The 25,727-nt window shown below is 37.9% G+C and overlaps 1 protein-coding gene across 3 annotated transcripts in view; it reads right to left on the bottom strand.

Annotated features, from left to right (window-relative positions):
• Positions 1–25,727, bottom strand: part of COG7 (component of oligomeric golgi complex 7) — a 79,759-nt gene that overhangs the window by 32,508 nt on the left and 21,524 nt on the right. For all 3 annotated transcript variants that reach the window (XM_036916946.2, XM_036916947.2, XM_036916945.2), the window contains exons 5-7: positions 13,400–13,482; positions 12,543–12,665; positions 2,705–2,903 (exon numbers count right to left, since the gene is read on the bottom strand). In XM_036916946.2, coding sequence (XP_036772841.2) covers positions 2,705–2,903; positions 12,543–12,665; positions 13,400–13,482 — 405 coding nt within the window. The remainder of the gene's footprint in view (positions 1–2,704; positions 2,904–12,542; positions 12,666–13,399; positions 13,483–25,727) is intronic.

Consider the following 25,727-nt stretch of genomic DNA (forward strand, 5'->3'; position numbering starts at 1 on the left):
GCAGTGTTGCTGCCAAAAATGTTTGATCCAAATTTAATCATGAGGAAACAATCAGACAATTGCAGAATATGGGACGTTCTACCTGTGTCCTTCAAAGATGTCAATGTCATGAGACAAAAGAAAGACGAGATGACTTTTAGATTAGGAGATTAAAGAGACAGGTAAACCACATATAATGTATGTACACTGATTGGATCTTAATGGGGAAAGAGGCAGGGAAGCAGCTATAAAGACCTGAGGAACAACTGGGAAAATCTGTGTATTAGGTGACAGACAATATTGAGTCAATATTAACTTTTTGCTTCATAATGATAAAAAAATATTCTGTTAGAAACACACTTAAGTATATGGATACACACACACACATACACACACAAAATCCACACACAGTTATAATTCAAAATACTATTTCTAGTTGGTAGGTTGAGGATGATCTTTTTCTTTCCTTGTATTTTCTGGGTTTTTCTATAATGAATATATATTGCTTATTAATTATAAAATCAACTTAAATTTCAAAAATTTACTTTCTATTGCATAATCCTTTATATATTTTCAACTATACCATGTATATGTATTAATAATTAAACTACAAAAAAATGTTAAAGGCAAAATATTAAGTTAAAAAACATATCTGAAACATACTTGATAAACAATGAGAAAAAGTCCTTACTACATGTGGATATTTTGGGAATATATGTCAAATTTTTAACAGAGGTTATTTCTAGCAAGAGAAATTATAGGACACTTTCATTTTGTGTTATGAATTTCAATATCATGAATTTTTATTGCACATACCTCGTTGTTCTTTATATGTAATGATGTATTATTTTAAATAAATTGTTCTTACAAACTAACCAGAAATAGATTAAGCCCTCAAAAAGAGAAAGAGGCAAAATAAGCACTTCAAAAAAGGAAAATATGTAATTTTTCATAATATAAATTTCAAACTTGCTAGTCAAAGAAACAGAAAAGTAAAATGAAATATCATTACTTGTTTAAGAACCTAGCAGTGATTGGGGGGAAATAAAGCTAGTCTAGTGCTGGTAAGGGCCTGGGGGAACAGGTTCACTATTGACAGACACAAAAAGAGGTAGAAACTTTCTAAAGAGCAAAGTATGACAAACATCTTTAAAATATTCCTATCTTAGCTACCCATAATTATTACATTTGTCCTAGTGAATAATCAGAATTAGGCTCAAAATTTAATGTGTGAGACTGTTTATAATAATTTTATTTATAACTGTATAAAAAACTTTAAGCCATCAAATGGTTATCAAGTGGTCACTAAAACAAGTGGTCTTAGGAAAACATTTAATGATATAAGAAAATGCTCATTATATTATTTTGAGCAAAAAAAAAGAAAATATAAGATTGTATACAACCAGTACTTTTAAATATGTATGTATATAAGTATATTTATGTACAGGTTTATATATCCATAATTTTTTTGAAAATGTACATTTATATTTGAATTGCTGGGAGGAAATAAAACAGAATGTGTGATCAGGGGCTGTCTCTGGGTGATAAGGTTATGGATCATTTTTCTTCTATTTTTATTTTTATGTGTGTTTCTCAAGTATCTTTAAATCAAAGAAAAAAACATATTGAAAACCTCAGCGAGAATCACTAGAAATTGAAACTTCCATGGCTGCCTCACAAAGCATTTCTATATCTGATTCTCTGCAGGTAGCACTCTCTTCACCAAGAATGCCCATAGCCAGGAGGAAGAAGGCAACCGCTCCTCGCCCTACCTGCATTCCATTCCGCTCCAGCAGGATGCGCAGCCTAAACACGCTTCAGCCACTTGACTACGCCATCCCAGTCCCCTGTAAGCTGCCCACATCCCCTGAGCCTCTCCCACAACCAAGGCCTGACCAGTGAGTGAGCCAAAAACACCCATGAATCATCAAGAACCCGAACAATAAACACACTCCCTGGAATGTACAAGGTAATTATACACAAATGTAATTAAAGAGAACAACTATTAGATAAACCAAAGTAGTGATACACAGCAGGTGAATGGCAGAACAAGGCCTTCCTGAAGCGACTTCCTGATGTGACAGCAGCTTACATCACCTGGTCTGTGTTACTTAGAAGTTTACAATGCTTTTAGCATAGAAGGGAAACAGCTGAGAAAATGTAACCCACTGTGCGTTGTTTGGCCAAATGGGAATAGGGAGTGCTCTGCTCAGAGGCAGCTGGGGAAAGCCCATTTTTTTTCCCCATGGCCACTCTGAGTCCTAATACACATCCCTGCCTTGAAAACTTGCTGTTGCCCCATCCAAAAGCTCCTCTCACCCATCTGTCCTCTTAAACTTACATTTGAGGTTGAACTGTCTGAGGTTTTATGACGACTTGAAAGGAAGAGGACACTGCTTCCCAATGTAACCTGCTACCAACTCATTGCCCCTGATGCCTGCCTGCGTCTTGGATATCCTGAGTCCCTGCAGAAGCGCCCGCCACTGCCCAAGGGCATGTAAAGCACCCAGGCAGCACTGGTGCTAGGTAAACATATTAAGCAACAATTATTCCATAATGGCTGTTTTCATGGAAAAGACTTCCGTATCTGTTGAGAAGGAAAACACTGATCCCTTCCATTTCTGTAAAATCAGTCACCTGAAAAATGCAAACAAACCCAGGCCCCAGAAATTTCTAAAAGAGCAAGTAAAGACAAGCCAGAGAGCTGGGAGGAAGGAATGTTTACGTGGGTGGGAGAGCAGTGCCATCTCCAGGGCCTTGGCAAAGTGGGTGGTGGCATCGTAGAACTCCAGCAGTTTGATGAGCTCCAGCTCGGGCCCTGCTCTCTCCACACCGGAGCTGAGGCAGAAGGGCAGAGAGGGCACCAAGGACCCCAGGGTCTGAATCAGCAGCACGGTCACCACCTCATGCGGGTTCTTGAAAACCTGCAGTGGGGGAGAGGTACGTGTGTTAGCACACAGGACGAACCGGGGGCACACCTTTTAAAGAAGCAGTCTCCTGGCTGACTCAAAGCAATCTCCCAATAGCTGGAAAGCAGTCTATAATCCCCACGATTTCCTTGCTGCAAACATGAACAACGCTCAGAAAGACAAGTAAACTGGCAGAACTTGCAACTTGTCCAGACAACTGGCTACTTCATGTCTGTCACTGGCCCCAAGTGCCTAATGATTTTTAAATCTATCAAACTTAGTATTTAGATGGTCACCAAAGATTGGATAGAGAGAGGCCAGGGAAGATGATAATGCAGAAATTGGGAGGGTGTGGGAGGTGGGGAACAAAATAGAATTAAAGAAGAACGATTCACTGAATTCCAGAGTTGGGGGACCTTTAAGAAGATTTGCAGACCAGTCCATGACCACCTCTCCCCTCAACACAGACCTCCAGTAAAGATGGATTTATCTTTCATTGTAAGGGCCAGCAGGAATACTGTATCCAGAGCCTTTTAGATTATAGATTCACTTACTCATTAAGAATCTTTTTTTCTATTTCATATACCATAGCTCTCTTGGGCAAAACTTGAAAAATGTACACAGTACATTTAGAGGGCTGTTCTCACAGAACCCCCCAGGGTTGATTAAATGCTTTTTTATATTATAATGTAATGTAAATATGCACAAACATGAAACCAAATATAAGACTTTTTATGCAATTTTCTAAGGCCAAGAAAAGTGTAAGTTTAGAACTATAAATCAATAAATTCAAATTTTTATTAGAAAATACCTTGAGATGAATGAAAATGGAACCAAAGTGTACTCAAACATGGGATTCAGCAAAAGCAGTGTTAAGACATACATATGTAAGACATACATACATTAAAAAAGAACTATCACAAATCAATAACCTAACTGTACACATTAAGAAACTAGAAAAAGAAAGAAGAAATGAAACCCAAAGCTGGCAGAAGGAAATAATAAAGATAAGAATAGAGATAGAGAAAATTGACAAAGAAAATTAACAAAACTAGAAGTTGTTCTCTGAAAGGATTGACAAAATTGATTAACTTTACCTAGACTGACTAAAAAAGAGCGAAGACTCAAATTATTAAAATCCTATATGGCATATAAAAGTGTAGGCAAAGGGTCTGTTTGCGTTTATACAGAAGATCAAAGCCTAATTGGGCTACCCCAAAAATGAACTAAGATATGATATGAAAGAGAACTTCCAACATCAGCACTCTCTGGAAGACTCATGCCAGAAGATGATCATCAAAAAACCCCAACAAAGATCCACGCACTGCTACAGCTGTAGATGCACTCATCCCACCAGTTCCTGGACTTGCCATGGGAATGAAGGAGATATCTAAGCTGGCCTGTGCATACAGTAAAACAACAAATTTGACTGGATCTATACTGTTGGAACTCAACCAAGAATTAGGAGAAGTGCAAATTGTAGCGCTCCAAAATCTTACAACTACAGACTATTTACTGTTAAAAGAACATAAGGGATGTGAACATTCCCCAGGAATGGGTTGTTTTAATTTGTCTGATTTCTCTCAGACTGTTCAAGTTCAGTTGGACAATATCCACCAAATCATAGATAAGTTTTCACAAATGCCTAAGGTGCCTAACTGGTTTTCTTGGTTTCACTGGAGATGGCTGGTAATTACAGATATGCTTTGGTTATGTAACTATACTCCTATTATGTTAATGTGTGTGTGCAATTTAAGTAGTAGCTTAAAACCTATCCATGCTGAAGTTACTCTACAAGAAGATATGTCAAAGAAATAATCAATCTTCCCATGTTTTCTTCTGCCTGCTACTTCTATAGCTTTTCTTCTTCCTTCCTAATTACAACCCTTAAATAGAATTCGTGCCTCATATCAAATTTACCGAGTATCATAATTCTTCCAAGTGGTAAAGATACCTCAAGACAAATGCTGGGCATAGAAGCTACAGGGCATAAATATGCAAAGAAATAAAAAGCTAACCATTTCAAACAATAAGGCTTCTCTCTCACTTACCAACTTTACATTTCCCTGTATGGCCCCGGAAGATGACTGGTTAGCCAGAGACGGGTAAGATTCCTCAAGGGAGGAACAACCTAAGACAGGCACAGTCGCAGGGGGGTCATCAGGTGAGAAATTGGGGATCAACAGAGGTGAGGCTTAGAACCTCACCACCCCATTCTGAGAGAAATCTTCTGCATACATGGATGTTTTATTGCCCTTGTCTAGCTTGGATTAACACATAGTCTACAGGCACACACCTGATCATCTACATTTGCTCTCTTACAACACTAAACTATGTTTTCTACCTTTATCTTGTATCTACCTACCACTTCAGCATTTTATTAAAAATAATAATAATAAAGAGAGAAATGTGGTATCCACATATAAATCAAGTATAAAAATCAAATGAATATTCATATTTGAACTGACTGTTTATAGTTCATAATGCATGAGCAAAACCGAAAGTTTCTGTGATGACTGCCCTTGTACTGTTCACTATGTAACTTATTCATTATGTAAGAATTTGTTCTCCATGTAAGAACTTGTTTGTTATGCCTCAGAAGATTGGAGACTGATGAAAACTAGGCTTGGGGTGGATTAATGATTGTGCATTGAGCACTGACTCCCCTATACAGAATTTTATTGTCGTTAACAACCATTTGATCAATAAATATGAGAGATGCCCTCACAAAAAAAAAAAAAAAAAGGACAGACTTCCAATGGTAAAATAAATAAGTAACCGGGATGTAATGTATAGCATAAGGAATATAGTCAAGATATTGTAACAGCTTGGTAGGGTGATAGCTGGAACCTAGAATTATGTATATAAATGTTTTATCACTGTGTTGTACACTTGAAACTAATGTAATGTAATACTGTGCGTCAACTACCCTTCAATAAAAAATAATTATCTAAAAAAAAAAAAAAATCCTATATGAAGGTGAGGACATTTGCTACCAACTTTACTGAAATAAAAAGGATTATAAGAGAATATTATGAAAAAGTACATGCCAACCAATTACATACCTTGATGAAATGGACAAATTCCTAGAAATACAAGCAGAACAATTAGGCAAGAAAAAGAAATAAAAAGCTTTCAAAAAGGAAAGGAAGTAAAATTATCTTTGGAAAAAATTGAAGAGAAGGGAGCATGTTAAACTCTGAACTGTGTCTTCCAAAAATCCTTATGCTGAAGTCCAAACCCCCCAGTACCTCAGAATGTGACTATACTTGGACACAGGGCATTTAAAGAAAGGTAAAATGAGGTCATCTGGGTGGGCCTTAATCCAACCTGATGGTGTCCTTATAAGAAAAGGACACAACACCTATAAAAGAAGATAACAGTTAAGACAGCACACATTTAGAAGAAAAATAGAGGGAAGATGGCCATCTACAAGCCAAGGAAAGAGGCTTAGAAGAAATCAACCCTGATAACACCTTGACCTTAGACTTCCAGTCTCCAGAACCATGAGAAAATGAATTTCTACCATTTAAACTACCCAATCTGTGGTACTTTGTCATAGCAGCCCTAGCAAACTAATAAAGAATACTTTCTAACTCATTCTATGAGGCCAGCATTGGCCTGATATCAAAGCCAGACCGACACTAAAAAAGAAAACTACACCAATACCCCTTAAACATGAACATACAAAAATACTCAACAAAATACTAGTAAACTGAACTCAGCAGCATATTAATGGGAATTACACACCCTGACCCAGTGAGATTGATCTTCACAAGGAAGAATGGTTCAACATACAAAAATAAACCAATGTAATATACCCTATCAACAGAATGAAGGGGAAAATAAAACACACAATCATCTCAGTTAATGTAGAAAACGCATTTGACAAAATTCAACACCCTTTCTTGATCAAACAAAATCACTCAACAAAGTAGGAATAAAAAGGAGCTTCCTCAACATGGTAAAGGCCATTTAAAAAAGTCAACGGTTAACATCATACTCAATGGTGAAAAACTGTAAGCTTTTCCCCTAAGGCCATGAATAAGACAAGGATGCCCACTCTTGCCACTCTATTCAACATAGTATTGGAAGTTTCAGCAGAACAACTGAACAAGAAAAAGAAATAAAAGGCATCTAAATTGGAAAGGAAGATGTAAAGTTATCTTTGTTCACAAATGATATGATCTTATATGTAGAAAACTCCAAAAGAAAACACAAAAAACTGTTAAGAGTCAATAAACAAATTCAGTAAAGCTAGAAAATATAAATTCAACAGCAAAAACTAGCTGCATTTCCACACACTAGCAATGAATGATACAAAAAGGGAATTAAGAAAACAATTCCATTTACAATTGCATCAAAAAGAATAAAACACTTAGAAGTAAATGCAATCAAGGAGCTGAAAGACTTGTACACTGAAAACAACAAAACACTGCTAAAAGAAATGAAAGAAGATGCAAATAAATGGAAAAACATCCCATGTTCATGGGGACTTAGTATTGTTAAGATGGTAATATTATCCAAAGCCATCTACAGATTCAGTGCAATCTCTATCAAAACCCCAGCGCTATTTTCTGGAGAAAAAGAAAAACCTAAAACTCATATGGAATTTCAGAGAACCCCAAATAGCCAAAACAATTTTGAAAAAGGACAACACTGGTAGTCTCACACTTCCTTATTTCAAAACTTACTACAAAGCTGTCAGTCAAAACAGTATGGTATTGGCCTAAGGGTAGACACAAAGTCCATTGAAACAGAAAGAAAGCCCAGAAATAAACCCTCATATACATGGTCAAATGACTTTCAACAAGAGTGCCAAAACCATTCAAAGGGTAAAGGACAGTCTTTCAACAAACGGTGCTGGGAAAACTGGATATCCATTTGCAAAAGAAAGTAGTTGGATCCTTACCTTAAACCATATACAAAAAATAACTCAAAATTAACCAGACCCAAGCATTAAGAGTAAACTATAAAAGTCCTAAAAGAAAACAGAGGAAAATCCTCATGACCTTGGATTTAGCAATAGTTTCTTAAGTATGAGACCAAAACCATAGATAACAAAATAAAAAATTGATAAATTGGACTATATCAAAATTTAAAACTTATGCATCAACGAATACTACAACTGAGTGAAAAGACAACCCATTGGACGGGGAGAAAATATTTGCAAATGATACATCTATTTGATAAGGGATTAATATCCTGAATATATAAAGAATTCCTACAACTCTACAACATACAACCAAACAATCCAACTCAAAACTGGGCAAAAGACTCTAATAGACATTTCTCCAAAAATGATAAGACAAATGGCTAATAAGCACATGAAAAGACATTTAACATCATTAGTTATTAGAGAAATACAAATCAAAATCACTATGAGATACCACTTCACACCCACTAGAATGGCTATTATCAAAAAAATAAATCATCAAGTGTTGATGAGGATGTAGAGAAATTGGAACCTTCATGCACTGCTGATGGGAATGTAAAATGGCACAGCTATGGAAAACAGTTTGGCAGTGTCACAAAATGTTAAATATAGAGTTATGATATGATCCAGCAATTCCATTCCTAAGTATAAACTCAAAAGAACTGAAAACAGGAACCCAGAGATATTTGTACACCCATGCTCATAGCAGCATTACTCACAATAGAGAAAAGGCAGAAGCAATCCAAGTGTTTTATCAATAGATGAATGGATAAACAAAATGTGGTAAGTACATACAGTAGAATATGATTCAGCCATGAAAAAGGAATGAACATTCTGATACATGAAACATGTTGAAAACATTTTGCTAAATAAAATAAGCCAGACACCAAAGGACAAATATTATATGATTTCACTTATAAGATGTACCTGAAATAGAAAAATTTATAGAGATAGTAGAACAGAGGTTATCAAGAGATGAGGAAGAGGGGAATGGAGAGTTACTGCTTAATGTTTGAGATGATGAAAAAGTTCTGGGAATAGATTAGTGGTGTTAGTTAATCAACAATGTGGATGTACTTAATATCACTTAACTCTACACGTAACGATGGTTAAAATGGTAAATTTTATGTTATGTATATTTCGCCACAATGAAAAAATTTTTGACTATAAAACCAAAAATATTTAAAGTACTAGGACAGATGAAGATGATTTTCTACTGCAATTAAGCTTTTTCAGCATTAATTTGCTCCAACTGCTACAGCACAGGTTCTTCTGAGGGTGGCCTGCCTACACTAACTTGTGGTGTGATAAGAATTCTCACACTACTAGCTCTATTCAAACCACGAACTACTAAGAAAACATCAAGTTGGCTACAGCAATAAACAACACTCATTTGCCAACAGCACTTACATCATCTAAGTATTGAGTCTATCTCTTTCTTTTCTCATTAGCCCCCAAGAGAAGAGGGATACCAATGTGACTATCAACACAAATCCACCCACTGAAATCCCACGCCAATGGTTAGAAGGCGTGGTCATGTATAAGATACAAAATATGTTGGGGTTTTCTCAGATCATTACCAAAATGGAAAACAGAATTCTAAATCCTCACAGAGAATTCACAATACTTCAGTGTTAAACCTGTTTGATAAACCTCCTTGTTGGATTCTGAGAGAAAGAGACGGGCAAAAACAAACAAACTCAGCAAATAACAAAAGAGCCAAACTACTGGTAACTTTCCAGTTGTGTTTCCTGAGCAAGTCTCACAACCATCTATTGATGTCACTGTTAAGCTGAGTCAGTTTCACTGGGAATTTAAAGGTGTCTAAAATTGGAATTCATTTTTTCCCACTGGCCTCCCCAGACCTGTTTCTCTTAACTTCCTTATTTCTGTCAGTAGTATCTTCACTCAATAAAAATGAAAATTTCACTTTTGACTTTCCTTTCTGTCAGTCCCTTTATCAGTTATCAGGTCCCAACAATTGTTCATTCTTCTTGAACCAGATACCTTTTACATTGTCATCACCGTCCTGCACCAGACAGAGTTCCCTAGCTTGTCACCAGTCTTTCCTCATCAATTCACCCTCGACACCACCACCAAACTGCTTATTTTTAAAATGTACTTACATTTTAGATGTTTAAATATTGCAAAATTCATTGATTATTAACATTTTGTTACATCTGCTTTATTTCTAACTTCTCTAAGCCACTGGAGAGGTAATCACAGACATTTTGACATGTCTGTCACCTCAACATGAATCTCTAAAAACCAAGGACATCGTCTTACATGACAACACTACAACTGATCAAACTTAATCTTGATGTAATACCTTTACCTACGATAATCAAAGTTCAAACTTCCCCAACCATTCTGTTAATGTTCCTGATAGCTTTTTGTCATCATGCAGAATCCAATCAAGGATCTTGCAGTTACATTTAATTGCCAATTATTTTTCTCCTTTAATATAAAAACAATTCCTCAACTTCTTTCTTTCATGACATTGACATTTTTTAAGAGTCCAGGATAGCTGTTTTTCAAAATGGTCTTTAATTTGTATTTGCATGGTTCCTCGTGATAGCATTAAGGTTAAGCCTTTTTTGGCAGGGAAATTACATAGGTGACTTTTTGATACCAAACTCATTCTTAAAACAGCAATGCCATCATTCACTTGCTTGGTCCAGACTCTATCTTCTGAAAAGCCAAACTCCTGTCCTGAATTCAGATTTCCTCCATTGTCTGGTTCCACTACCTATACACGCAGTTGCCCCAATTCAAACCCTATTCTGTCTCCAGCCAGTGCAGGCCCTCCCTTTCCCCAAACCTGATGACATAAAGAGAACCACAAAGACCTCTAGATAACACCCCGTCCAACTTCGTCATTTGACAGAAGAAACATTTTGCTACAAGAAAGGAAGGGTCCAAGGGACTAAAGAAAACTGTTCTCATCTAGAAAAAGAAATCCTGACTCCTTTATGTCTTAAGAGCAAGGACTCATCAATGAGTATCTATTTGCTCTAATCTCCTACTTAACTGGGGAATTAGCAGAAGAATTCGACTAAATCACTCAATTCCAAAGAGTTCTAATTGGTTGGTCAGCTGAAATGATAAAGACTGGAAAATGAGAGAACTTTCTGGGATGATGGTAATGTTCTGTGTATCTTGATAAGGGGATTAGGCTATACAGCATTTGTCAAAACTAATCAAATGGCATATTCAAGATTGTTGCATTTCACAATTTTAGCTCAAATTTTAAAAAACCACAGCAAATAATGAACTCCAGTTAATGAAACGTATGTTCTGAAATAAATGGTACTTGCAACTTACTTTGAAGTGAATCACAAGAATAAGATGGGTCGATGAACATGTAACACACGGGAAGATGGACAGATTTATGATAACACAAACACAGTGAAATGTTCATTGGAGAACAAGGAGATGGGAACGAGGGTGTTCACTGTACAATTCTTTCAACTTATTTATGTTGGAAATTTTTCATATTAAAATACTGGGGGAAAAATCTGAAAGAAACCCTTGCCCCCAGTGCCGCTGATTTTCTTTCACACTCCCCTGAGCATCAGGAGATGACAGTGACATACCATGCTTATGGTCTGAAAAGAAAAGGGGCCATGGGCCAAAGGAATCAATCATCATTAAACCCATGTCTTACAAAATTTAGGATGAGGCCCGAGTACAAGTCTGAGAAGTTAACTCCTGTTTCATGGATGATGAAGGGCATTTGCACATATGGACATGAACTGGTCACAACCTCATGACACAAGAAGCAGTAGACCCAGGACACAATAAGTGAGAGTGGGTAGACAGGGTCACTGAAAACTGAGCATTTCATACAAACTCAAACTTCCACAGTAAGTTGTTTTCCTTTCTTTCTTTCTTTTTTTTTGTTGTTGTTTACCTAAGTCTGAATTAGGTTGGTTCAAGGAGAAAGAAATGAGATGGAGCAGAATGCTCCCAACCACCTTGCATGACATGACCCTATATGAGGAATTCTCTCCCACTACAGTGGAGCTCATTCCAGCTGGTGATAGATGAACATCTGAAGAATGATTCACAACTAATTTTGAAAAAAAAAAAAAATAGATAACAAGCCACACCATAAATGGGCCCAGGAAGTCACTGCTCAGAAGATGGCTTTCTTCCTTCTAAAAGAGGATCAGGTGCACTGCCTGGCATCAAGACAGGGAGATTTGGGGAAAGTAAGTGATGGAAAGTTTCCACTTGAAATGAAGCTCCTCTGTCTCACCTTGCCCCGCAGTCAAAGGATGCCTTCAAAATCATACACCAACTCTTGGCAGATTGTGAGAACAAGGGAAACTAACTTAAGGCCAGGTAAATTTTACCCAAAGTTGAGATAAAAAAAAACAATCTTGTTCACTGGAACACCACCTGACTAAGGGCCTCCTGCCTCTAGATGAAAGATAATGGCCTTCAGGAATTCTACAGGCTCCCTTGCTGAACAAGCAACACTGTCACATTAGATTCTACTTAAGATATAGATAAGAATGGTAAGAGTTTTCACAGAGACCTACAGACTTTTCTGCTTTCCATTTCAAAGCTTATCCTTTAACCCTTTGGGGATGGCAGTGAACAGGGAGGTTCCTCAGCAGTACCCGGCAGCTGAGAAAGACCACTCCCGAGGCAGCCACCCATTTCCCTGGTCACCACGGCTGGTTCCCCCTAAAGCACCAAAGAGCTGTTACCTGCATGGCCCACTGGGTTTGCGTGTGCCAAGCACCCAGCAGGGCGTCGTACAGTCCAGTGAGCTGCCGCTCCAGGGGTAGGTCACTCTGGCACAGCTCTTGCCAGGTTGCCAGAAGCTGTACCTGCAGAGGCGAGACAAAGGGGGCCTTACTGGGAGCACCAGGACACACTGCCTGTTAAAGCCACCCTGCTCTCCTACCATGGCAGGTGATTCAGCGCTGCCCCTCTCCTGAGCAGTCAGGGACCTACTGATGACCTTTGCTTCAAAAAAGGGCAGGGAAAAAAACTCACCTGTTCTGATTATCCATCAAGGCTTGAATCTGTTACCCCTGAAGTGATCCTTTCTTTCATCTTGCCCCAAAAGCATGCCAGTACTTCCATTCAGCTTGCTACCACTCTTCTGAATGGACCTGGGAGGTGTGCGTGAGTGTGTGTTTTAGCTTCATGTCCTAACACCACTGCTTAAAAAATACATGAGCATTGGACTTGAAGAAATCAAGTCAGCCCAGGAAACTATGTTTTTCAGTTTCAACAGCCCTAGAAAACATGATACAATTCTTATGGCTTGCCAAGGGCATAATAAAGCTTAAGACACAAACCTCCCTTAAAAGACAAAAATGGAAAAAATTAGAACAACTTTTCAGTCTGTAAATGAAATGCAGCTATAGGTTCCAGAGAGACTGAAAACCAGTGTTTTTTAATGACTTCACAGGCTGGACCAAGAGCACCCCCTACCGGCTAAGAAGAAAAGGCCAGAAGGCAACAAGGCCAGTATTTTTACTTTGCACATGAAACTGGGGTCCTGTAGCCCAGTGTTATAAATATCCCACAATCGTAATTACCCCCAGTTTCTCACCTTGTGACATTTGTAGTAGTATGCAAGAAGTTGGGGCATCCGGTCAATTTCAGTAAACACCTTCACAAACACTTTGGACTGATCTAAAGGAGAATGACATAAAATGTATATATGCTGTTTTCTGCTGCAACCAAAAAAAAAATTCATCAGGATAAATGTGGGCACATGTAAGCAGGTATTCAGAAATTCCCACCTCAACGATGAATTAACTCATGCATGAAGATCACAATATGAAAAACAAATCAAGTCAAGGGCAGAGTATGTGACACAACTGGATGCTGCAACCCTTGGCTTGTTTAAAATAGTGCATTGATAAGTGTCAATATAGTTAGGATTATGTACCTGCAAAGTAATTGTTACATGTGAACAGTGAAATGAGCTTCAATCAGAGCCAGGATGGAGTCGCAGCGTAGGTGAGTCCAGGCTCTAAACTGAAGGAGACTCTCACTCAAAGGGCTGTGCAAGGGCAAGGGATGAGCATCCATAAATTTTGTGCTTTAGGCAGTTCACCTGCCTCACCTCCTCCTTGCCTTGACTAGAATCATAAAATGTCAGGACAGAAAGGTATCTAAAATAACCATCAATTGACATCATTTGACAAGCAGGAAACTGAGGCCCAGAGAACAGGTCAATGGCAGGACTGCTAAACTGCAGTACAGGCTGAACTACACGAAACCATTTTGACGTATAAAAACAGCAATTTCATGTAACTCAATATAGTATTTATATGAACTAAAAAATGCTAACATGAGCAGAACTTCTGTCAGGTGCCAAGAACAAATCATGATCTTTACTGCCCCGCGGACCTTTGCACTCACTATGTATAGGATGATCTGGCTCTCCACACAGCTCAGGCCTCATCACAAGGGCCTTTCCCAATCAGCCAACCTAAATTAAGGTTCCTCTAGCTATTCCCTTTCATATCTTCCCCTTTATGGAGTAATCACGATCTACATTATTATTATTTAGTTACTTGTATAGCAGCATACTGCCTTTGTCACTCTTCGAGATACAAGCTCCATGAGGGCTGTGACGTTTTCCCTATTCTGTTTCACTCTTCCTACAAATTAGCACCATGTGCTGGTAGGCACTCAAAAAATGTAGTAAATTAATAATTGTTTTAAATACCATTGTTTTTCAGCAATAAGCAGCATGGTGGAAATAAGCAGTTCATGGTGGAAAAATGGAAAACAGAAAATAAGTAAGAAAAAACTGCCTATAATCCTATCACACTGTTAAACATTTTGGTATATTCAAAGAATGGTTTCAGAAAGAAAACTGCTACAATGCTTACTGGTCTAAATATATAACTACAAATTTGAAAATGTCTACCCAATAGAGTAGAATTTGTCATTTCTTGAAACAAATAAAGTAGAATTTGATTGTGCACCTGTTGTCTCACTTAATCCTCCCAAGAATCATGTGATGTATATTTCATACTCATTTTATGGAGGAAGAAATTGAGGTCTCATTGCTAATATACAGCAGTCCAAAGATTTAAAACCAGGTCTGTCCATCTCCAAAGTCAACTCCCCTTCCACTCTGCCACACTCCTCCGTAGACCAACAAATTTTTAATAGTGATAAAATTATTCCTTGAATAGAAATTCCTTTATCTGTCTAAGGCGAACTATCCTCTGTCTGCAACTTTCCCTTCCAGGCTCACCTCTGACCATTTCCAACATTCACTTCACTAAAATAGGTTTAATCATTATTCCCAAAATAGTCCCTGAGTTTTCCCATTTCTCTACCATCCAAATATATGTGGTTCCCTCAGGCCTAATTGCTTCTCCCCACCTACCAAAATCTTATACCCAGGGGGAAACACTCATGCTATATTACCAACTGGGGACAAAACCCCCACAAAATTGTACATAATCAATGTACATAACTATCCTTAAAAAATATAGGTACATAAAAAATATATATATAGGTACATAAAGGAAAAAAACTGGAAGAAAATACTAATAGTCATCTCTGGGTGGTAAGTTTACTACTAATAAATCACTTTCTTTTTTATATTTTCTGTACTTCTCAAGTTTTCAATAACCTATATATGTATTGCTTTAATAATCAGAAACAATTTTTAAAATTGCTTAACATTCATCTGCCTTTTGGTCCTGCACATACACTGGCTCTTTTATAAAAGCTTCTTAGATTTTCCTGGATCCTAGGGATGCCTAAGGCAATTTTCACATTCCATCTTACAATAAGACTGTGTACTTGCTCTCTCCCAGGCTCACCCTCAACCAAGCTGAAGGTCCCTGAAGGTTGCTATCCTTTTTTCCTTCCATTTTCCCCCACCCTTGAAGAGAAATGTCTATAACTGGTATCCCATTCCTGTCCCCCCACTGTATTTTATACTACATGATTTGTTTCTTGAGTTGCACAGGTTCACAGATGGCTATCTTATTCATCTTTACATTCCCTGCTATGCCTCACTTAATATTTTTAAATAATGTTTACAAGTGAGATATCCCTTTGAAAATCTCTACTTTGGTTATACCGGATGGGAAGTGTAAAAATACAAACTGAACTCCAAAACGTTCAGAGATTTGGTGGCCTGAGCAATAAGTAAATAATTTGGTGAACATCGGCATTCCACACATAGTAGTGACTGGAAGAGTCCATTGAATGGGTTTAATATCAAGTAGCTTCTTACATACTTCCCTACAGGCAGAGGAAATGACTAAACAAAGCACTTGCTTCCAGGCTTCCTGCTCAAAGACAGGAGGAGGTGGACCAAGAGGCTGCACAACCATCTCTTGCTCTCATCTGCCCTCTGCTGGCCAAAGCACAGATGCCACAGTTTTGGAATTAAAAAGAAGGAAAGGGAAAAAAAAACTGAGCTAAGAGGTCCCTAACCTTTTACATCCACTGTTCCCCTTTATCTCTGGGAAACACCAAAAAACTGAGAAGGAAAATCTGCAATAGCAAACAGTGTGGAGATAACCCTACTAAACTCCAGAGACCTGCCAGTAGGTCTCATGTTAACAGACAGGAATCCATGAGTTAGAAAATGACTGTGTGTCTTTACAATTTTTATTGTTTTCATAAGATCACTTAAATAAATGAATCTTCCTGCCACATGTAAAATTATGGTACAAAAAGTTTCTTCAACTTAATTGAATTCACTGGTTATACAAAATGAAGTAGGCATGTATACTTTGAAACTGTCACTCTCGGGGAGAAGGAAACAAGTAATGTGTTGGGGATGTACTAATTTATGAGATTTCCCTTTAAAAATTGTTAGATAAAGAAGCAACTTAGCCTTCCAGGAAAGATGGCTGATTAAAAGCACATTATCTTGGGCAGGGGGAAACCCTTCCTGGTACTCACCAAAATTAGCCATCAGAAGAGTAATACACCATTTCATCTGTGTTGAAGCCAGAAAAATATCTGTAACCACAAACTTCAGAGAATGCCATCACATAGTTACTCATTTTGGCCCCAGATGAGTGGGGATGCTGGCAGAACTCTGAATGTAACTACGGAGCAGCATGGAATGAAGAGGCAAGCACAGGAAGCAAAGGGAGGTCCAGGCAAGGTGTGGGAAGAAGGCCTGTTTCCACCTCAGTCCAGCTGAGGTGACAGCCTGCAGGGCTGAAAAGTGTCATCTCCTCCTTCTGAACTGGCATCCTGCCTACAAAGAGTTGGATCTGAAATCCAGGCTGGTTCAAATTTATGAACAAAAGCTGTTAAAAACAGCTTACCCTCAAAACCAAAGCCCATGATCCTGACCCAGAGGGCATCATTCAAAGCTGCTTCCAGCTCCAAAAAGCAACTTACTCAGAAGGAAAGGGAAACCACTTAAATTCATGCAGCCACCCCACATCCACCCTAACTCCTACTTCCCCAACCCCACATAACTGGACATACACCCCAACCACACAAATGTGCTCCATGGATCTGTAGTTCCAACAAATTTATCATGAGAAAATGCAAGGAACAAAGCTGCCAGATGGTGACTTTCCAAAGGCCCAAGTCCAGCCTTAGAATCCTGCTAAGGAGGAAAAGACTCAAATGGGTAAGACATAGAACGAAAAGGCTGGAGATGAATACTGAGTTCCATTCTCTTTAGGCAACTAAAAAGCACAATAGAGAATGTAGCCTTCAACTCAAGAGCAAGAGGAAAGCTCTCAACAAAGCCCAGGTAAATAAGGAGGGGCTTCCAAGGAAATCCCATGCACACTATTTCAGTAAATAGCAGGCCCAGAAAAAAGCACCCACATACAAATATGAATAAGCAGAAACAAAAACAAAAAAAACTCCATGATGGTACTATGCAAAAGTACCACAGGGAGAGAAAAAAGAAAAGGAACCAGAGCACGCAGAAAGTACATCAAGAGAGCACCTCAAGAAAAACTAGAGATTAAGAATGCAGCAGCCCAGTTTGAAAAAGACATATGCCCCCCTATGTTTATCGCAGCACTATTTACAATAGCCAAGACATGGAAGCAACCTAAGTGTCCATCAGTAGATGAATGGATAAAGAAGAGGTGGCACATATACACAATGGAATATTATTCAGCCACAAGAAGAAAACAAATCCTACCATTTGCAACAACATGGATGGAGCTACAGGGTATTATGCTCAGTGAAATAAGCCAGGTGGAAAAAGACAAGTATCAAATGATTTCACTAATCTGTGGAGTATAAGAACAAAGAAAAAAACTGAAGGAACAAAACAGCAGCAGAGTCACAGAACCCAAGAATGGACTAACAGTTACCAAAGGGAAAGGGACTGTGGAGGATGGGTGGGAAGGGAGGGATAAGGGGAAAAAGCGGCATTACGATTAGCAGACATAATGTAGGGTGTCACGGGGAGGGCTGTACAACACAGAGAAGACAAGTAGTGATTCTGTAGCATCTTACTATGCTGATGGACAGTGACTATAATGGGGTATGTGGCGGGAACTTGATGATGGGGGGAGTCTAGTAACCATAATGTTGCTCATGTAATTGTAGGATGATACCAAAAGAAAAAAAGAAAAACCAGAGAGAAGACAATAAGGAAGTAGAGGACTTGAACACCACTATAAACCAATTAGACCTAACAGACATCTACAGAACACTCCACCCAATGACAGCATTTCTCTCACATGCCCACTGAACATTCTCCAGGAAAGACCATATTTTAGTCCAGAAAACAAGGCTAAATCAAGTTTAAAAGACTGGAATCATATAATACAGTATGTTTTCCAGTCACAATGGAATAAAACTAGAAATCAACAGAAGAAAGAAAAGTGGAAAATTTACAAATACATCAAAATTAGACAACACACTCTTAACAACCAATAACTCAAAGAAGACACCACAGGGGAAATTAGAAAATATGTTAGGATGAGTGAAACAAAAGCATGACATAACAAAACTTATGGGATGCCACAAGGGCAGGGCTAAGATCTAATTTATAGCTGTAAATGTGTACACTTGAAAAGAAGATCTCAAATCAACAATCTAACCTCTTCATCTTAAAGAGTGAGAGGAAAAAAAAAGAACAAGCTAAACCCAAAGCTGGCACAGGGAGGAAATAATAAAGGTAAGAACAGAGATAAATAATATAGAGAATGCACAGAAACAAAAGAGAAAAATCAAATCAAGTGTTGGTTCTTTGAAAAGATGGACAAAATTGGCAAACTTTTACATTCCCTAAGGAAATAAGAGAAGACTCAGAGACATAAAATCAGAAATGAGAGGGGACAGTACTACTGATTTTACAGATAAAAGGATAAGAAAATACTATGAACAATTATATACCAACAAATTGGATAAACCAGATGAAACGGACAAATTCTTAGAAACACAACCTACCCACACTGAATCATGAGGAAACAGGTAAGAACTCTGAATAGTCCTAAATCTAATAAGGAGATTGAATCAGTAATCAAAAACCTCTCAAAAAAGAAAAGCACACCAGATGGTTTCACTGATGAATTCTATCACTTAAAGAAGAATTAATATCAGTATTTCTCAAACTCTTCCAAAAAATTGAAGAGGAGGGAACATTTCCTAACTTATATTCTATGAGTCCAGCAGTACTTTGTTACCAAAGCTGGACAAAGACATTATAAGAAAAGAAACTTATAGACCAATATCCCTGATGAATACTAATACAAAAACCTTCAACAAAATATAAGCAAACCAAGTTCAACAGCACATTAGAAGGACAATACACCATGACAAAGTATAAGATTTGTGGCTGAGATGCAAGCATAGTTCAACATATGCAAATCAATCAATGTAATATACCTCATTAACAGAATACAGGAAAAAATCTACATGATCATCTCAAATGATGCAGAAAAGTATCTGATAAAATTTAACACTCTTTCATGATATAATTCAACAAATTAGGAATAGAAACAAACTGCCTCAACGTAATAATGGCTATATATGAAAAGCCCCCAGCTAACATAATACTCAGTGGTGAAAGACCATTTCTCTATTTCCTCTGAGATCAGGAATGAGACAAGGATGCCTGTTTTTGCCCCCCTCTATTCAACTTAGTATTGGAAGTCCTAGCCAGAGCAATTAGGCAAGAAAAAATAAATAAAAAGCATCCAAATAGGAAAGGAAGAAGTGAAAGTATCTTTGTTTGCAGATGATAAGATCTTATATATAGAAAGCCCTAAAACCTGTATATATAGAAACTCCACAGAAACCTGTCAAAACTGAACAAATTCAGCAAAGCTCCAGGATACAAAATCAACAAGCAAAAATCAATTATGTTTCTATATACAAACAATATGAAAAGGAAATTAAGAAAACAATTTCATTGGAGGACTAAAGATGGCGGTGTGAGAAGTGAGACAGAGGCTTCTTCCTAAAACCACATATAATATGAAAATATTATTAAAAAAACTAATCCTGAACAGAAACAGGAAAGAGGACTGTGCCAGACTGCATACACCTGGAGAAAAGAGCAGACCTCACGGAACAGGGTAACGTAACAAAGCTGTGGCCCGGCAGGACCCAAGCCCTTCCTCCACCCTAGCTCACTGGTGGGAGGAAGAGAAACTGAGTGGGGAAGAAGTGGAGGCCTGAAACTGCTGAATACCTAACTCCAGAGATTTGCTCTGGGATCACAAATCTACATTTCATGGTACATTCATGATACTCTCGTGATTAGGGGACTGGAAAGCTAAGACAGGCAGAATTCCTGGAGAGACTGAGATTCCAGCCGCTTGAGGAAAGCAGAGATCCATATCCAGCTGCTCTGGGACAAAAGAAAGGTGGGCAGTTTGAGAGACTTCCTAACAAGGAAGCCCTTGGCAACAAGGCTGCTGAAGGGGCAAGGACTGCACAGAGCTTACTGCTCAGGAGAAAGGACAGGTTGACAAAATTGTCCAGGTGCACTCTGCCCAGCAGGTTGAGATCTTTCACGATTTTCAGGTGCTCCAGCTCCCTGGCTGGCTACACAGCTCCAAGGACCCCTTCCATGATACGCAGCCTACTGTGCCTTTCTCCCAGCCAGCCCACACATGGCATGCAAACCAACAAACCCTACTCTGGCATTAGGCCAGCCAGAGAGAAGACCTGTCTACACCAACTACAAACGCAAAGCATAGAGGCTTATAACTGTGTGCTTGGCCCACTGGTACAGGCAGTGGAGACAGGTATAGCAGCCGGGAAGCAGGAAACAGCTCTTCCCTCCCCCCAGGCATCAATATCACTCCCCTACAACCCCCGACATTGCTTCAGGGGCTGAGCAGCTCCAGAGAAAAGAGCTTCTGGGCACTAGAGTATGACATATACAAATATGAAATGCCAAAGGAACCTGGTTCAGAGTAAAATTATTAATACAACTCCTGAGAAAGATTTAAATGAAATCGACCTCATGAATCTTCCTGAAAGGGAGTTCAAAATAAAAATCATTAACATGCTCATGGAGGTATTGAAAGACATTCAAGAATTCAGGAATGAATTCAGGTCGGAGATCCAATCGTTGAAGAGCACAATGGGGGTATTAAAAGCAGATTAGATATGGTGGAGGAGACAATAAATGAAATAGAAATTAGACAAGAGGAATACAAAGAAGCTGAGGCACAGAGAGAAAAAAGGATCTCTAAGAATGAAAGAATATTGAGAGAACTGTGTGACCAATCCAAACAGAACAATATTCACATTATAGGGACACCAGAAGAAGAGAAAAAGGGATAGAAGGGGTCTTTGAGGAGATGCTTGCTGAAAACTTCTCCAATATGGGTAAGGAGACAGTCTCTCTCAGGCCATGGAGGTGCACAGATCTTCAAACACAAGGGACCGAAGGAAGACAACACCAAGACATATACTAATTAAAATCGCAAAGATTAAGGATAAGGAAAGACTACTAAAAGCAGCCAGACAGAGAAATAAGATCACATAAAAGGAAAGTCCATCAGGCTATTATTAGACTTCTCAACAGAAACCTTACAGGCCAGAAGGGAGTGACATGATGTATTTAATACAATTAAGCAGAAGAGCCTTAAATCAAGATTACTTTACCCAGCAAGATTATCATTTAAATTTGAAGGAGGAATTAAACAATTTCCAGATACCTAAAAGTTGAGAGAATTTACCTCCCACAAACCATCTCTACAGTCTATTTTGGAGGGACTGCTATAGATGGAAGTGTTCCTAAGGTTTAATAGCTGTCACCAGAGGTAATAAAACCACAGTAAAGAAAGTACAACAGCTAATTACAAGCAAATACAAAATTAAATTAACTATCCCCAGAGTCAATCAAAGGATAGAAAAAGAGTAGTACAGAATATGATACCTAATATAAAAAGAATGGAAGAGGAAGAAAAAGGAAGAGTGAAAAAAAAAAGAACCTTTAGTTGTATTTGTAATAGCATATTAAGTGAGTTAAGTTGGACTCTTACGTAGTAAGGAAATTAACCTTGACCCGCTGGTAACCATGAATCTAAAGTCTGCAATAGCAATAAGTACATACCTATCAATAATCACCCTAAATGTAAATGGACTGAATGCACCAATCAAAAGACATAGAGTCACTGAATGGATAAAAAAACAAGACCCATCTATCTGCTGCCTACAAGAGACTCACTTTAAGCCCAAAGACATACACAGACTAAAAGTGAAGGGATGGAAAAAGATATTTCATGCAACTACTAGAGAGAAAAAAGCAGGAGTTGCAGTACTTGTATCAGACAAAATAGACTTCAAGACTTCAAAGCAAAGAAATTCACAAGAGACAAAGAAGGACATTACATAATAATAAAGGGGTCAATCCAACAAGAAGATATAACCATTATAAATATCTCTGCTCCCAACATAGGAGCACCTACATATGTGAAACAAATACTAACTGAATTAAAAGGAGAAATAGAATGCAATGCAGTCATTCTACGAGACATCAACACTCAACTCACTCTGAAGGACAGATCAACCAGACAGAAAATAAGTAAGGACACAGAGGCACTGAACAACATATAAGAAGACATGGACCTAACAGACATCTATAGAACTCTACACCCAAACGTAGCAGAATACACATTCTTCTCAAGTGCACATGGAACATTTTCAAGAATAGATCATACACGAGGCCACAAAAAGAGCCTCAGTAAATTCAAAAAGATTGAAATTGTACCAACCAGTTTCTGAGACCACAAAAGTATGAAACCAAAAATAAATAATGCCAAGAAAATGAAAAAGCTCACAAACACATGGAGGCTTCACAACATGCTCCTAAATAACCAATGGATCAATGACCAAATAAAAACAGAGATCAAGCAATATATGGAGACAAATAACAATAATTCAACACCAAAACATCTGTGGGAAGCAGCCAGGGCCATGCTAAGAGGAAAGTATATTGCAATACAGGCCTACCTCAGGAAAGAAGAACAATCCCATATAAGCAGTCTAAACTCACAATTAAGGAAACTAGAAAAAGAAGAACAAATGAGGCCCAAAGTCAGTAGAAGGAGGGACATAATAAAGATTAGAGCAGAAATAAATAATATCGAGAAGAATAAAACAATAGAAAGAATCAATGAAAGCAAGAGCTGGTTCTTCGAGAAAATTAACAAAAGAGATAAACTCCTAGCCAAACTTATCAAGAAAAAAAAGAGAGTCTACACACATAAACAGAATCAGAAATGAGAAAGGAAAAATCACTACAGACACCACAGAAATACAAAGAATTATTAGAGGATACTATGAACAATTTGCATGCTAACAAACTGGATAACCTAGAAGAAATGGACAACTTTCTAGAAAAATACAACCTTCCAAGGCTGACCAAGGAAGAAACAAAAAATCTGAACATACCAATTACCAGCAACAAAATCGAACTGGTAATCAAAAAACTACCTAAGAACAAAGCCCCAGGACTAGATGGCTTCACCGCTGAATTTTATCAAACATTAAGTGAAGAGCTAATACCCATCCTCCTTTAAGTTTTCCAAAGAGTAGAAGAAGAGGGAATACTTCCAAACTCATTATATGAGGCCAGCATTACTCTAACACCAAAACTAGGCAAAGACCCCACAAAAAAAGAAAATTACAGGCCAATATCCCTGATGAACATAGACGCAAAAGTACTCAACAAAATACTAGCAAACTGAATTCAAAAATACATCAAAAATATCATCAATCATGATCAAGTTGGATTTATGCCAGGGATGCAAAGATTGTACAACATTCAAAAATCCATCAACATAATCCACCACATCAACAAAAAGGACAAAAACCACATGATCATCTACATAGATGCTGAAAAAGCATTTGACAAAAATCAACATCTATTCATGATAAAATCTGTCAATAAAATGGGTACAGAGGGCAAGTACCTCAACATAATAAAGGCCATATATAACAAACCCACAGCCAACATTATACTTAACAGCAAGAAACTGAAAGCTTTTCCTTTAAGATCAGAAACAAGACAAGGATGCCCACTTTCCCCACTTCTATTCAACATAGTTATGGAGGTCCTAGCCATAGCAATCAGACAACACAAAGAAATAAAAGGTATCCACACTAAACTATGTTTTCTACCTTTATCTTGTATCTACCTACCACTTCAGCATTTTATTAAAAATAATAATAATAAAGAGAGAAATGTGGTATCCACATATAAATCAAGTATAAAAACCAAATGAGTATTCATATTTGAACTGACTGTTTAGAGTTCATAATGCATGAGCAAAACCGAAAGTTTCTGTGATGACTGCCCTTGTACTGTTCACTATGTAACTTATTCATTATGTAAGAATTTGTTCTCCATGTAAGAACTTGTTTGTTATGCCTCAGAAGATTGGAGACTGATGAAAATTAGGCTTGGGGTGGATTAATGATTGTGCATTGAGCATTGACTCCCCTATACAGAATTTTATTGTCGTTAACAACCATTTGATCAATAAATATGAGAGATGCCCTCACAAAAAAAAAAAAAAAAAAGAAATAAAAGGTATCCAGATTGGCAAGGAAGAAGTTAAACTTGTCCCTGTTTGCAGATGACATGATATTGTGCACAAAAACCCGAAGGAATCCACTCCAAAACTACTACAACTAATATCTGAATTCAGCAAAATTGCAGGATACAAAATTAATACACAGAAATCTGTGGCATTCCTATACACTAACAATGAACTAGCAGAGAGAAAAATCAGGAAAAAAATTCCATTCGCAGTTGCATCAAAAAGAATAAAATACCTAGGAATAAATCTAACCAAGGAAGTGAAAGACCTATGCCCTGAAAACTACAAGACACTCATGAGAGAAATCAAAGAAGTTACCAATAAATGGAAACACATCCCATGCTCATGGATAGGAAGAATTAATATTGTCAAAATGGCCATCCTGCCTAAAGCAATCTACAGATTCAAAGCAATTCCTATCAAAATACCAATAGCATTCTTCAAAGAACTAGAGAAAACTGTTCTAAAATTCATATGGAACCACAAAAGACCCTGAATAGCCAAAGTAATCCTCAGAAGGAAGAATAAAGCTAGGGAATTATGCTCCCCAACTTCAAGCCACAGTAATCAAAGACAATTTGGTACTGGAACAAGAACAGACCCATAGACCAATGGAACAGACTAGAGAGCCCTGATATAAACCCAACCATATATGGTCAGTTAATAAATGATAAAGGAGCCATGGACATACAATGGGGAAATGACAGCCTCTTCAACAACTGATGTTGGCAAAACCGGACAGCTACATGCAAGAGAATGAAACTAGATTATTGTTTAACGCCATACCCAAAAGTAAACCCGAAATGGATTAAAGACCTGAATGTACCTCATGAAGCCATAAAACTCTTAGAAGACAACATAGGCAAACATCTCCTGAATATAAGCATGAGCAACTTCTTC

Source organism: Manis pentadactyla, chromosome 10, assembly GCF_030020395.1.
Source record: "Manis pentadactyla isolate mManPen7 chromosome 10, mManPen7.hap1, whole genome shotgun sequence".
Taxonomy (NCBI): domain Eukaryota; kingdom Metazoa; phylum Chordata; class Mammalia; order Pholidota; family Manidae; genus Manis; species Manis pentadactyla.